We start from the raw sequence: 15,968 nt of genomic DNA, 5'->3' as shown, positions 1-15,968 counted from the left end.
ACTGTGGGATACCAGGTATAGTAGGGAGAGATGTGTCTATAGTAACAGTGGATAATAGTCTCTGGGAAGGGAGTGTGACTGTGGGATAGCAGGTATAGTAGGGAGAGATGGTGTCTATAGTAACAGTGGATAATAGTCTCTGGGAAGGGAGTGTGACTGTGGGATAGCAGGTATAGTAGGGAGAGATGGTGCCTATAGTAACAGTGGATAATAGTCTCTGGGAAGGGAGTGTGACTGTGGGATACCAGGTATAGTAGGGAGAGATGTGTCTATAGTAACAGTGGATAATAGTCTCTGGGAAGTGAGTGTGACTGTGGGATAGCAGGTATAGTAGGGAGAGATGGTGTCTATAGTAACAGTGGATAATAGTCTCTGGGAAGGGAGTGTGACTGTGGGATAACAGGTATAGTAGGGAGAGATGGTGTCTATAGTAATAGTGGATAATAGTCTCTGGGAAGGGAGTGTGACTGTGGGATAGCAGGTATAGTAGGGAGAGATGTGTCTATAGTAACTGTGGATAATAGTCTCTGGGAAGGGAGTGTGACTGTGGGATAGCAGGTATAGTAGGGAGAGATGGTGCCTATAGTAACAGTGGATAATAGTCTCTGGGAAGGGAGTGTAACTGTGGGATAGCAGGTATAGAAGGGAGAGATGGAGCCTATAGTAACAGTGGAGATAATAGTCTCTGGGAAGGGAGTGTGACTGTGGGATAGCAGGTATAGTAGGGAGAGATGGTGCCTATAGTAACAGTGGATAATAGTCTCTGGGAAGGGAGTGTGACTGTGGGATAGCAGGTATAGTAGGAAGAGATGGTGTCTATAGTAACAGTGGATAATAGTCTCTGGGAAGGGAGTGTGACTGTGGGATAGCAGGTATAGTAAGGAGAGATGGTGCCTATAGTAACAGTGGATAATAGTCTCTGGGAAGGGAGTGTGACTGTGGGATAGCAGGTATAGTAGGGAGAGATGGTGTCTATAGTAACAGTGGATAATCGTCTCTGGGAAGGGAGTGTGACTGTGGGATAGTTGGTATAGTAGGGAAAGATGGTGTCTATAGTAACAGTGGATAATAGTCTCTGGGAAGGGAGTGTGACTGTGGGATAGCAGGTATAGTAGGGAGAGATGGTGCCTATAGTAATAGTGGGATAATAGTCTCTGGGAAGGGAGTGTGACTGTGGGATAGCAGGTATAGTAGGGAGAGATGGTGTCTATAGTAACAGTGGATAATAGTCTCCGGGAAGGGAGTGTGACTGTGGGATAGCAGGTATAGTAGGGAGAGATGGTGCCTATAGTAACAGTGGATAATAGTCTCTGGGAAGGGAGTGTGACTGTGGGATAACAGGTATAGTAGGGAGAGATGGTGCCTATAGTAACAGTGGATAATAGTCTCTGGGAAGGGAGTGTGACTGTGGGATAGCAGGTATAGTAGGGAGAGATGGTGTCTATAGTAACAGTGGGATAATAGTCTCTGGGAAGGGAGTGTGACTGTGGGATAGCAGGTATAGTAGGGAGAGTAGGAAATTTGCTTTATGACCACCAGAGGGAGTCCTTTACTCACACTCAGACGGTCAGTGATTATTCATTGCAGAACCTTAGCGAATTTGTATGAGTTGGTGCCCCCTTGTCGCTAATAAGGTTATAATTTTAATAAAGTGGAATTAAAGTGGCGACACTTATTCCAGCTCATACCCAGCATACCACTGTACGATATATAAAGGGAATAGAAATCCCTACATTCCACATGTCTGTCCCTACATTCCGTACTTCTGTCCCTACATTCCGTACTTCTGTCCCTACATTCTGTACTTCTGTCCCTACATTCCGTACTTCTGTCCCAACATTCTGTACTTCTGTCCCTAAATTGAGCACATCTGTCCCTACATTCCGTTCTTCTGTTGCTACATTCCGTACTTCTGTCCCTATATTCTGTACTTCTGTCCCTACATTCCGTACTTCTGTCCCTAAATTCAGCACATCTGTCCCTACATTCCGTACTTTTGTCCCTCAATTCCGCAGTTCTGTCCCAACATTCTGTACTTCTGTCCCTAAATTCAGCACATCTGTCCCTACATTCCGTTCTTCTGTTGCTACATTCCGTACTTCTGTCCCTATATTCTGTACTTCTGTCCCTATATTCTGTACTTCTGTCCCTACATTCTGTACTTCTGTCCCTACATTCTGTACTTCTATCCCTACATTCTGTACTTCTGTCCCTACATTCTGTACTTCTGTCCCTACATTCTGTACTTCTGTCCCTACATTCTGTACTTCTGTCCCTATATTCTGTACTTCTGTCCCTACATTCTGTACTTCTGTCCCTACATTCTGTACTTCTGTCCCTACATTCTGTACTTCTGTCCCTACATTCTGTACTTCTGTCCCTATATTCTGTACTTCTGTCCCTACATTCTGTACTTCTGTCCCTACATTCTGTACTTCTGTCCCTACATTCTGTACTTCTGTCCCTACATTCTGTACTTTTGTCCCTACATTCTGTACTTCTGTCCCTACATTCTGTACTTCTGTCCCTACATCCTGTACTTCTGTCACATTCTTTACGGTGCCCAGTGCCATTTTTCATTTGCCCCCCTTAAAGCACTGTGCCCAGTACAGTTGGTGGTGGCCCTGTTTGTACTTATTTGTATTTAGTACTGCTATGACCCCCTGTTTGTTCTACTAATTACTTGTTCTGCTGCACAGTTCTTGGTTCTCAAGTAGTGCTATATAAATAAAATACAATCTGGAGTTATCACGCAGGGCGGCATTGTTCCTCTGCTGACCACCAGGTGGCACTGGGAATAAGGAAGTAACTTTATAAAAACACCTATTTACTTTCGTTTTATAAGAAACTGGAGAAGTGGTCGGTCACCTGCTGCCCCTTTCTGTACGTCTGTCCCTACATTGTGACATGTGCCATGTAAATGGCTGACCCCAAGTCCTGTGATGTGCCCCCCACTTCCCTGCTGCAGCCGGAGGAGAGAAACTACTCCCAGGTGATCTTCAGCAGGATGGAGAAGTCCTTTGAGCCTGGCACGGATATCGTCTGTTACTTCACCTTCACTGCAGAGTTTCAGCCTGCGAGGAAGGACTGGGTGGGCATCTTTAAGGTAAGTGCCCGCGAGTATAAATAGGTTTTGTCATATCCCCCCTCCCCTAAAAAAGTCCTTTTGATGTGTATTATTATAGATATAAACTGCTGTGTAGCCATTAGACAATACAGCGCGTGATTACATAGCAGATAACAGAGAAGCTCTGAAGAATACAATGGTTATAGTTCTTACACAGACAAGACTGATTTAGCCAGGGGCTGCAGTGGGCTCCAGGCAGAGCAGCAGTCTGGGGGCTTCTAGCAGGGCCATTAACACACATAGGCAACCTTGTTGTTCAACTGAAACTCCCAGCACTGAGGGACGGCTGTGAAAGTGAAGGCGGATTGAACTGGAATCTGGAGGAGGAGGAAAACATCTGAGCATGAACGTTGTGGAGATTTGACGCTGGGCGACTTATTTCCCCCGGAACCCTACGTGTGCCACCAGCCTTAAATGGGCAGTTTTCAGTCGTTTTCTTTTAAAGGGGATCTGTCCCCGTAGACATAAAAAGCTGCATAATAAAAGTCCTTTTAAAGTTAAACATGAAACACCTGAGATCCGTACCTGTTATAAAACCATTTAAAAATCTCAGCTGTCAATCATGTATTGCCTGAGCACGGGCGTTTGCATCAGGTCACTGGTTCTGGAGCTTTAAATCTATTTCAGGGCATGCATTATAATACAGTATGTAACCTTTATATATATATATATTTATATAACATCCCACAGGTGTCCTGGAAGACAACTAGAGAGTATTATACCTGGATCTCCGCTGAGTGTGATGAGCAGGGGCTGGAGAAGCATGTGACCTTCAAAGGTGAGTGTCAGGTAAGGCTGCGACCTGGCCTGTAAAAATGATGGTTTATCCCAATGTTATTAATAGGGAATAAAGATAAATATATAGGAAGGTCAGTGATCCCAATGTTATTAATAGGGAATAAAGATAAATATATAGGAAGGTCAGTGATCCCAATGTTATTAATAGGGAATAAAGATAAATATATAGGAAGGCCAGTGATCCCAATGTTATTAATAGGGAATAAAGATAAATATATAGGAAGGTCAGTGATATGATCCCAATGTTATTAATAGGGAATAAAGATAAATATATAGGAAGGTCAGTGATCCCAATGTTATTAATAGGGAATAAAGATAAATATATAGGAAGGTCAGTGATCCCAATGTTATTAATAGGGAATAAAGATAAATATATAGGAAGGCCAGTGATCCCAATGTTATTAATAGGGAATAAAGATAAATATATAGGAAGGTCAGTGATCCCAATGTTATTAATAGGGAATAAAGATAAATATATAGGAAGGCCAGTGATCCCAATGTTATTAATAGGGAATAAAGATAAATATATAGGAAGGTCAGTGATCCCAATGTTATTAATAGGGAATAAAGATAAATATATAGGAAGGTCAGTGATCCCAATGTTATTAATAGGGAATAAAGATAAATATATAGGAAGGCCGGTGATCCCAATGTTATTAATAGGGAATAAAGATAAATATATAGGAAGGTCAGTGATCCCAATGTTATTAATAGGGAATAAAGATAAATATATAGGAAGGTCAGTGATCCCAATGTTATTAATAGGGAATAAAGATAAATATATAGGAAGGTCAGTGATCCCAATGTTATTAATAGGGAATAAAGATAAATATATAGGAAGGTCAGTGATCCCAATGTTATTAATAGGGAATAAAGATAAATATATAGGAAGGTCAGTGATCCCAATGTTATTAATAGGGAATAAAGATAAATATATAGGAAGGTCAGTGATCCCAATGTTATTAATAGGGAATAAAGATAAATATATAGAAGGTCAGTGATCCCAATGTTATTAATAGGGAATAAAGATAAATATATAGGAAGGTCAGTGATCTCAATGTTATTAATAGGGAATAAAGATAAATATATAGGAAGGCCAGTGATCCCAATGTTATTAATAGGGAATAAAGATAAATATATAGGAAGGCCAGTGATCCCAATGTTATTAATAGGGAATAAAGATAAATATATAGGAAGGTCAGTGATCCCAATGTTATTAATAGGGAATAAAGATAAATATATAGGAAGGTCAGTGATCCCAATGTTATTAATAGGGAATAAAGATAAATATATAGGAAGGTCAGTTATCCCAATGTTATTAATAGGGAATAAAGATAAATATATAGGAAGGCCGGTGTTTCTTTCCAGAAAAGGTGTCAACACTAGTGTCAGTGGGTTATTGGGTTGTGCAAAGACAGATAATGAATTTTCTTTTTTTAAAACTGTTACTTAAAGGCGCTGTTCCCCTTTAAATTAACTTTTAGTATTTGTGGTTATTTAGATTTTTATTCAGCAGTTCCCCGGTTTGCAGTTTAGTTGCTAGGGTCCCAGTTACCCTAGCAACCATGCACTGATGTGAATAAGAGACTGGAATATGAATAGGAGAGGCCTGAATAGGAAGAAGAGTAATAAAAAGTAACAATACATTTGTAGCCTTACAGAGCATTTGTTTTTACTATAAAATATAAATAAAGAAAACCAATTTCAAAGTTGCTAGGGATTGGACATTCTATAACATGGTACAGAAATGGGATCCGTTATCCGGAAACCCCCATAGACTCCATTTTATCCAAATTTTTAAAACGGATTTCCCTTTTCTGTTTAATACAAACAGTTGCTTGTCCAGAGCATTCTGGATAGCAGGTCCCTTACCTGTACTTGATCCGAACTAAGATATAATTAATCCTTATTGGAAGCAAAACCAGTCTATTGGGTTTATTTCATGTTTACACAATTTTCTAGTAGACTTAAGGTATGAAGATCCAAATTACAGAGGGATCTGTTATCCGAAAACCCCAGGTCCCGAGCATTCTGGATAACAGGTCCCATACCTGTACCTCAAAGTTGAACTGTCCCTATATACATACAAAATACTAAATGTTCATCCTTAGATTGACTTCCCTTTACAATCACCTTGGGCAGAAAGCAGGTCCAAGTCTCTTGCGTGGGTCTCTCGGGCAGGACTAAGTCACCTGAATTACTCACATGATACTCAGTGTAGTACTATTGTATTGCAGCTTATTACTTGCCCAAGGATAATGATGACTATTACCAGTTTTGTTACGTGGATCATAAGGGTGAGGTGCGAGGGGTCAGCATCCCCTTCCAGTTCTGCCCCAAAGTCCAGGAGGAAGATGAGGAGAACATTCTGCTGGTGACCACAGAGGTGAGATGATGTAGTCACAGAGCACTGCTCCCATTATATAGACTGGAAAATTGTTTTCCTACAAACTGCCAGTTTTTATTGCCTGCAAACTGCCAGCGCAGCCCTCCATTACCCTTACTTGTTGTTATTTTTTTAGGAGGAGGCACAAAGGATGAAGGAAAAGCTAAGTGAGCTAGAGGAGACCAGTATCCAACTGCAGGTAACTGGGCAATAAATCACACAACTCATTCACTCACAGGGGCTGATTCACTAAATTCGAGTGAAGGATTCGAAGTAAAAAAACTTCGAATTTCGAAGTATTTTTTGGGCTACTTCGACCATCGAATGGGCTACTTCGACCTTCGACTATGACTTAGAATCGAAGGATTCAAACTAAAAATCGTTCGACTATTCGACCATTCGAAAGTCGAAGTACTGTCTCTTTAAAAAAAACTTCGACCCCCTAGTTCGCCATCTAAAAGCTACTGAAGTCAATGTTAGCCTATGGGGAAGGTCCCCATAGGCTTTCCTAAATTCTTTTGATCTAAGGATATTCCTTCGATCGTTGGATTTAAATCCTTCAAATCGTTCGATTCGAAGGATTTAATCGTTCGATCGAAGGAATAATCCTTCGATCGTGCGATCGCAGTATTTGCGCTAAATCCTTCGACTTCGATATTCGAAGTCGAAGGATTTTAATTCCCAGTCAAATATCGAGGGTTAATTAACCCTCGATATTCGACCCATAGTGAATCGGCCCCTCAGTGTTAAAATCTCGGAAAATTTGCGTATTTTCCACTAGAAAACTCAAATTTTTCGAGGAATTTTTCGAGATTTATTAATCAGGTATGGGACCTGTTATCCAGAACACTCAGGACCTGCTCAGATCTTTCCGTAATTTGGATCTTCATTCCTTAAATCTACTAGAAAATCATGTAACGTTAAATAAACCCAATAGGCTGGTTTTGCTTCCAATAAGGATTAATTATATCTTAGTTGGGATCAAGTACAAGGTACAGGTACAGGACCTGTTATCCACAATGCTCAGGACCTTGGGCTTTCTGGATAATGGATCTTTCCATAATTTGGATCTTCATACCTTAAGTCTTCTAGAAAATCATAAATAAACCCAATAGGCTGGTTTTGCTTCCAATAAGGATTAATTATATCTTATTTGGGATCAAGTACAAGCTACTGTTTTATTATTACACAGAAATAGGAAATTGTTTTTAAAAATCTGGATAATTTGGATAAAATCGAGTCTATGGGAGATGGCCTTTCCGTAATTTGGAGCCTGAATCCGAAAATCCTCTATCTCAGACCCGTTGAGGTCCTGTATAAGTCAATGGGAGCCAATTTGAGGTTTTCGTGGTCTGCGCTGGGTTTTACCTGAAAATCCGACTTTTCTGGCAAAAACTCTTTTAGTGATTCGGGAAAAAAGCCCGAAAAATTTGAGCAATGTTATCAAGTTTTTCCGCGATCCGATTAAATCACGTTTTTCTATTGATAAATAAGCTAAAATCAGGGATTGGAGTTTGTTGGTGGTTTTCTGTAATACAATATGAGATAAAATCTGATTTTAATCAATAATATTTTAAAAAAGACAAGTTTTTCCTGCGACAGTCCATGAAACATTCCTTACTCCGTCTCACCCCTTTCAGGAAAAGCTTGAGGCTGCGGAGAAGAAGAATTGCGTCCTGCAGCAGGAGGGCACACGGGTGGCTTCCCAACAGAAGAACCTGATTGAGTCCCTGCAGGCCCAGCACTTGGGATGGTCCAACAAAACCGACGGGCTGAAGCAACAAAATCAGGTAACGGCCATGGGATTCACGGCTTTTGTTTTACCAGGGAGAATCAGTTTATGGCTCACAGCAGGACTGCGCTGTTTGCAGCAGGAAAATGTTGAATTCAAAAAATGAAACACAAAAGTTTTTGTTTTAAAAAGGTCCCAGATATATTGTAGTATTTCTCTTGGTCTCTCAGGAGGCGCGCAGACAGCTGGAGGAGGAAAGATGCAGGAACAGGTCTCTGCAACTGAAGTTGGCGTCTGAGGAAGAGGAGCAAGTGAGACTGAAGGACGAGACTAGATCTCTGCAGCTGGAGCAAAACCAGTGAGTATTGATGCCAATTGGGCTCATGAGGAATTGTATGTTGTGCCCAGTCACTTCTACCCTCGTTCATTCAATTCCTCTCCCAATGCCCAGGATAAAGGAGGAGAACATGAACCTTCACCAACGTATAAAAGATATGGAGTCGGCACTGAAGGAATCCTCCGAGGAAGCGAAAAATCATGCAGTAAATAAATACACACTATAAAGCCCATTTCCTGTACAGCACTAGAACATAAAGTTTATATATATACAGGTATGGGATCTGTTATCCAGAGAGTTCCAAATTACGGGAAGGCCGTCTCCCATAGTCTACAAGTTTTTAAAACTGATTTCCCTTTTTCTGTGTAATAATAAAACAGTCGCTTGTACTTGATCCCAACTAAGATATAATTAATCCTTATTGGAGGCAAAACCAGCCTATTGGCTTTATTTAATGTTTACATGATTTTCTAGTAGACTTAAGGTATGAAGATCCAAATTATGGAAAGATCCATTATCCGGAAACCCCAGGTCCAGAGCATTCTGGATAGCAGTTCCCATACATGTACTTGATCCCAACTAAGATATAATTAATCCTTATTGGAGGCAAAACCAGCCTATTGGCTTTATTTCATGTTTATAATGTTTTCTAGTAGACTTAAAGGGATACTGTCATGAGAAAACATGTTTTTTTTTTCAAAACCCATCAGTTAATAGTGCTGCTCCAGCAGAATTCTGCAATGAAATCTGTTTCTCAAAAGAGCAAACAGATTTTTTTTTATTTTGAAATCTGACATGGGGCTAGACATATTGTCAGTTTCCCAGCTGCCCCCAGTCACGTGACTTGTGCTCTGATGAACTTCAGTCACTCTTTACCGCTGTACTGCAAGTTGGAGTGATATCACCCCCCCCCCAGCAGCCTAACAACAGAACAATGGGAAGGTAACCAGATAGCAGCTCCCTAACACAAGATAACAGCTGCCTGGATCTAGATCTAAGAACAACACTCAATAGTAAAAGCCAAGTCCCACTGAGACTGATTCAGTTACATTGAGAAGAAGATATAACAGCCTGCCAGAAAGTAGTTCCATCGTAAAGTGCAGGCACAAGTCACATGACTGGGGGCAACTGGGAAACTGACAATATGTCTAGCCCCATGTCAGATTTCAAAATTAAAAATAACATTATCTGTTTGCTCTTTTGAGAAATGGATTTCAGTGCAGAATTCTGCTGGAGCAGCACTATTAACTGATTCATTTTGGGAAAAAAATGTTTTTCCATGACACTATCCCTTTAAAGGTTTTTCTAGTAGACTTAAGGTATGAAGATCCAAATTACAGAAAGATCCTAAAACCCCAGGTCCCAATCAACAGATCCAATAGCTGTATATACTGTGTATATATATATATATATATATATATATATATATATATGTGTGTGTATGTTGAATATGTACTGGAACCCCAATTTTGGTTTCTTTAGGAGGAGGTGCAGGTGCTAAAGGGAGAGCTAAGGGATGCAAAGGAAGGACATCAGCTGCTGCAGGTAATTCATTTTAAAAATAAAAAACATTCTTATAATACGGTAAAGTTCTTAAGGTGGTGCCACTGATTTTAACTGGTGTTTATGATGGCGGGTGATTTGGGGCACTTTTCTATTGGCATATCCAGTTTGCATTCAGCCTCATATTTAAAGGGGAACTCCCATATTTTTGCATAATAAAATACATTTTCATTCAAAGCAATATTTCAATATACGTTCGTTTCGTGGTTTCAAGTTGTATTTGTAACTGAAAGAAGTCCTTTGTCCGTCATTGGCTGGCTACATTGTTTCAGCAGTCAGGACCACCAGTGCAGAGAATAGGAGCAGCCAGACAGTGGCTGCTCTCAATAGCAATTACAAAAACATCGAGGAATTGGAAGACAGCTAAAAATAAAACATTTTCTATCGTTGTGCGTAAAACTGTCATTGGGTTCAGATTCCGTTTAATGCTTTCCAGGCAGCCGTTCTAAATCGGGAAAGCTTTTCTATGTCCGGCATGAAATTCTGGATTCTGAAGTCCAGCACAAATAAATGAACGGTGTTCTGATGAACCGGAGATGTTCTTAAAGGGATACCGTCATGGGGAAAAAAAACATTTTTCAAAATGAATCAGTTAATAGTGCTGTTCCAGCAGAATTCTGCACTGAAATCCATTTCTCAAAAGAGCAAACAGATTTTTTTATATTCAATTTTAAAATCTGACATGGGGCTAGACATTTTGTCAGTTTCCCAGCTGCCCCAGTCATGTGACTTGTGCTCTGATAAACTTCAATCACTCTTTACTGCTGTACTGCAAGTTGGAGTGATATCACCCCTCACCCCCCAGCAGCCAAACAAAAGAACAATGGGAAGGTAACCAGATAGCAGCTCCCTAACACAAGATAACAGCTGCCTGGTAGATCTAAGAACAACACTCAACAGTAAAATCCAGGTCCCACTGAGACACATTCAGTTACATTAAAGGGATCCTGTCATCGGAAAACATGTTTTTTTCAAAACATTAGTTACTAGTGCTACTCCAGCAGAATTCTGCACTGAAATCCATTTCTCATAAGAGAAAACAGATTTTTTTATATTCAATTTTGAAATCTGACATGGGGCTAGACATTTTGTCAGTTTCCCAGCTGCCCCTGGTCATGTGACTTGTGCCTGCACTTTAGGAGAGAAATGCTTTCTGGCAGGCTGTTGTTTTTCCTTCTCAATGTAACTGAATGTGTCTCAGTGGGACATGAGTTTTAAAGGGGCGGTATACCCCATTGTTTGTATTACAGGCAAAAGCAGCAGTTTTCCTGTAGATAAAATTATGCCATAGTCAAATTCCCAAGATTATCAGAGCATCATTATTATCTATAATATTAATATATTTATGTATGTAATATTATTATCAGAGCTGTGTAAAATAAAGGAGAATAAAAAGGCAAATTGGTGGTGTCTGTGGGAGAGAAGCGTGTACATGACATTGACTCTGCAGTGAGTATTAATTCACATATCTCTTATATAAATATATATACAGGAGCAGCTACAAGACACCCAGTTGGAGAAGAAGAAGGATCAGGATTCAATAGACTTGCTGACTAAAGAGGTGAGAATGAGAGTGTTGAGGCTATTTTATTTACCAAACTAAAGCCCATAATTGACTTTCTCTATCTTGCCAAGTCAGATGCTTATAAGGGTTGTTCCCCTTTAAATTAACTGTTAGTATGATGTAGAGAGGGATATTCTGAGACAATTTGCAATTGGTTTTCATTTTTTATTATTTGTGGTTTTTGACTTATTTAGCTTTTTATTCAGCAGCTCTCCAGTTTGTAATTTCAGTCATCTGGTTGCTAAGGTCCAAATGACCCTAGCAACCAGTCATTGAATAAGAGATTAGAATATGAATAGGAGAGGCCTGTATAGAAAGATGAGAAATACAAAGTAGAAAGATCAATAAATGTGTAGTCTTATAGAGCATTTGTTTTTTTAGATGGGGTCAGTGACCCCCCATTTGAAAGCTGGAAAGTCAGAAGAAGGCAAATCATTTTAAAAACTATATAAAAAAAAATAATAATGAAGACCAATTGAAAAATTGCTTACAATTTGTCATTCTGTAAGCCCTTTAAATATTAGTGCTGCTGGGGCATTGGTGGGTACAAAACGAATGAAATCACATGTTCTTTTGGCTGAAAAGGTGACTGATCTTGGGCAGATCCTGGAGAGAAAGGAGAAGGCGCTGGAAACCGCAGGAAAGCAGTTCACTCGGCTGCAGGTAAATCTGATAACGGGTGTAAGGGAAGCGTCTGCCGCACACTAACTCCTCCTTCTCTTAACTCAGTCTAAAGCTGGACATACATAGGGCAAAGTCGCCAAATAAGCGGATCTCTCCTCGATATGCCGACCTTGAGGTGGACAATATCAATAACAGGAGGTCGGATTGAGGACCACATAAACGAACCAATTCTGCCCTCCATCCGCTGCCATTTTTAAAACCACCCAATCGACATCTGGCCGACTTTCAGCTGGAAATAGTCCGAGGGCCCCATACACTGCCCAATTAACTGCCAACTTAGTCAGCGGCTTATATCTGTCCGTGTATGGGGGGGGGCTCAAGATACTTTGTTGAAGTGAAGAGTTCCGAGGCTTTCCATGATTGGAGGTGCACAGATTTCCTGGAGAGCAGAGAGACTTCCAGTCCCACAATCTGTGACACTCGGGGAGCCTTTAAGGCAGGTTGGGAATTAGTTCACAGGGTTGGACTGGGCTGCCGGGATGCTGGGTAAAAACCCGGTGGGCTCTGGCAATTGTGGGCCCCGTTGACCCGTTGAAGTTCAGGTCCTTTGGAAAATTGATAATTGACCCACCACCCGGAGGAATATTAAGACTGGCGTAGAGTGCGAGCACATTGTGGGCCAAAACGTTGGATATGCATTGGAAATAGACACGTTTTATTCACACTACAAGTGCGGGTCCATTTGCTACAGTATATGATATGATTTGACCTGCGCACCCAAATTACTTTTTTGATCCGATAAGAGTGCGTACACTGAACACACATTATATATATATATATATATATATATATATATATATATACATATATCAAATGGAGTCTGCACTCTGAGGTATTAAAATAAACTTTTTTTATTTAATAAAAGCTACAAGCTGATGTTTCGGCCTCTCCGAGTCCTTTCTCGTTTATACACGAGCGATGTAACAATAAATTATTCAATTATAAATGCTCGGAGTGCTGGTCCATTTTGAAAAATACATGGGTACCTTCAGAAATACTATATATATATATATATTTATATATAAATGGCAAAAACAAACGACACTCCAAGGACTTTTATAGTGTGAAAAATCTATTATTATTTATTTTGACGTTTTGGCGCCGTAACTCGGGCAGGAAGGTGAACTCAACACACAATTTAAAGGCCATGTTTCACCTTTAAATGGTGTGTATTGATGTGTTGAGTTCACCTTCCTGCCCGAGTTACGGCGGCAAAACTTTGAAATAAATAATAATAGATATTTCACACTATAAAAGTCCTTGGAGTGTCGTTTGTTTTTGCCATTTGGATGTGATTATTTTGACCAGCACCCAGGCAATTCTAAGCAGCCGCACTCTGATCCGGACTTTCTTTGATAAAGAGTGCGGGTCTTTTCATCATATATACATCATATATACATCATATATACATCATATATACATCATATATACATCATATATACACATATCCCCAACTAAATGAGCTCATTTTCGTTGCGTTTCAGAGAGATATAAGTGGAGAGCGAGGCCCTGCGATGTCGATTAATTCACTCTCATTGTGTTTCAGAGAGAGCAGGCAACTCTGCTGCAGGAAATGCAGGATTTAAACTGCACCGTGGAACTGCGAGAGGATGAAATCAGCGACATGCAAAAACAGCGCCTGGTAAGCCAGTCCGGCAAGTCGTTATTTTCTGGGCTTTTCATTGGTTACAGGAAGGGGGCGGCTCTTAGGGGATTTAAAGGAAGCACTCGACATTAACCCTTTTAGTGCTGGTGGTACTCTGACCCATGTGTGACTGTGGCTCTTTGCAGAGAGACGGAGAAGAGATTGAGAAGCTGAGTCGGTTGCTCTACCAGAAATCGACATCCACCCCCGGGGGCCAAGGCCTGTATTTCCCAAACCCTTATGAAGGTAAGTGTCACGGCCACTCGATTTCCAGAGGGGAATCAAACACAAATGGACAGTGGTTTTGCTTCATTTAGTCCATCCCTTGTATCTTACGAAACAAATAAATCCCACTGAATCCGCCTTGTCTGCGGCACCTGAAAGGTAGCGAGTTTAGACTCCTACGTGTATATGCTTTGTACTGGTATGGGATCCGGTATCCGGAAATCCGTTATCCAGGATTCTGTCTCCCGTAGGCTCCGTTTTATCCAAATAATACAAATTTATAAAATTTCCTTTTTCTGTGTAATAATAAAATAGTAGTTTGTACTTGATCCCAACTAAGATATAATTAATCCTTATTGGAGGCAGAACAATTCTACTAGGTTAAATGAATGTCGAAATAATTTTTTAGTAGACGTAAGGTACGGAGATCAAAGTTACAGAAAGATCCATTATCAGGAAAACCCCAGGTCCCGAGCATTCTGGATAACAGATTTGAATTATGTGTGTCTGTTACTCACTGTCAGACTGTCACTGTGTGATTGTTACTCACTGTCAGATTGTCACTGTGTGCCTGTTACTCACTGTCAGACTGTCACTGTGTGATTGTTACTCACTGTCAGATTGTCACTGTGTGTCTGTTACTCACTGTCAGACTGTCACTGTGTGCCTGTTACTCACTGTCAGACTGTCACTGTGTGATTGTTACTCACTGTCAGACTGTCACTGTGTGATTGTTACTCACTGTCAGATTGTCACTGTGTGTCTGTTACTCACTGTCAGACTGTCACTGTGTGATTGTTACTCACTGTCAGATTGTCACTGTGTGTCTGTTACTGTCAGACTGTCACTGTGTGTCTGTTACTCACTGTCAGACTGTCACTGTGTCCCTGTTACTCACTGTCAGACTGTCACTGTGTGTCTGTTACTCACTGTGTTCTTTTTGTCACTGCTGCTCTTCTGTGTTTCTTCCCAATACACACAATTAACTAATAAATCCATGACATGTTTTGCAGGAGAAAGTCTTGTTTCTTTGGGGAATGAGGTAAGTCAGGAACTCGTCTGTTTGGCCCACTGTTTGATTGGACAGAGAACTGACTGGCTCGGCCCATGTATGGCCACCTGAACCCTCTTCTTTAGGCTGTGATTGGCTGCGGTCTTTTGCTTGTCTCCAAGTTCACGTCCAATCGGCAACCACTGAAGTGTTTCTTTATTTACAGCCCCAGAGCAGAGAAGCCCCTGGAGGCAGCAGTGGGGTGCGGCAAGAACAAATGAAGTGCCCGGAGTGCGGCTGGGAGTTTCAGGATTCCCAGGTGTATCTGGATCATGTGATGTGCCATGGCCTGGACTCAATGGAGTAGCGTTAGTCTCCCCTCTATGGACACGGTTAGAATTGGGACTGAGCAGAGAGCTGAGGCTTTTTACCCACTTACCTTTTCTTGTCCCGTTCCTTTGTGATTAATACAGACACACAGTGTTATACAACGGTTGTTTTGACCCTTTAGTGTTCTAGATCCAATAAGCCATTGACTTGGGCTGTAGAGCGACCCTTTGTGTGTCGTACCCTTAGACTCCAGGTGTTTCATGTTGAGTCAGACCTTTTTTGGTTTCTCCAATTAGCCTCCCTCTTGGGCATTTTGCTCAGCTCAGGGCCATTTATTGTACATACAGGTCACCCCTAGAGTTGAATCCACACAATTCTACTTAACACAGGCTTTTTTACCTTCGACTGGTCTTAAACCCAGAATAGGCCCCCGCTGTTTCACATCATGATCCCTGATCCCAGTCCTCTATAACAATCTCTTATTTACAGTATCGGACCGGCCCACCCGGATACCAGGAAAAGTCCCGGGGGGCCCAGGTGTCAGTGGCCCCTCCTGCTGCTAAACATTTGGCCTATTTCATGGTCA

At 40.9% G+C, this 15,968-nt stretch overlaps 1 protein-coding gene across 1 annotated transcript; it reads left to right on the top strand.

Moving 5' to 3' along the window:
• Window positions 1-2,818: 2,818 nt before the first annotated feature.
• Window positions 2,819-15,543, top strand: LOC108700813 (calcium-binding and coiled-coil domain-containing protein 2). Its single transcript, XM_018234783.2, has 14 exons — window positions 2,819-3,106; window positions 3,818-3,905; window positions 6,163-6,311; window positions 6,448-6,510; window positions 7,952-8,101; window positions 8,274-8,401; window positions 8,495-8,585; window positions 9,863-9,925; window positions 11,436-11,504; window positions 12,093-12,170; window positions 13,738-13,833; window positions 13,983-14,082; window positions 15,075-15,103; window positions 15,279-15,543. The coding sequence occupies exons 1-14, from the start codon at window positions 2,921-2,923 to the stop codon at window positions 15,417-15,419; spliced, it is 1,431 nt and encodes a 476-aa protein (XP_018090272.1). The 5' UTR covers window positions 2,819-2,920; the 3' UTR covers window positions 15,420-15,543.
• The last annotated feature ends 425 nt before the right edge of the window (window positions 15,544-15,968 follow it).

The sequence above is a fragment of the Xenopus laevis genome, chromosome 9_10L (assembly GCF_017654675.1).
Source record: "Xenopus laevis strain J_2021 chromosome 9_10L, Xenopus_laevis_v10.1, whole genome shotgun sequence".
NCBI classification, from domain to species: domain Eukaryota; kingdom Metazoa; phylum Chordata; class Amphibia; order Anura; family Pipidae; genus Xenopus; species Xenopus laevis.
The sequence above is the reverse complement of the archived record's forward strand: the minus strand, read 5'-3'. Positions and strand labels throughout refer to the sequence as shown.

Excerpts from the sequence above, each read along its gene's own strand:
- LOC108700813 (XM_018234783.2), top strand. The coding sequence starts at position 2,921 with ATGGCTGACCCCAAGTCCTGTGATGTGCCCCCCACTTCCCTGCTGCAG. Across the intron at positions 6,511-7,951 it reads AGACCAGTATCCAACTGCAG|GAAAAGCTTGAGGCTGCGGA; the intron begins GTAACTGGGCAA and ends CACCCCTTTCAG. Across the intron at positions 15,104-15,278 it reads TTGTTTCTTTGGGGAATGAG|CCCCAGAGCAGAGAAGCCCC; the intron begins GTAAGTCAGGAA and ends CTTTATTTACAG.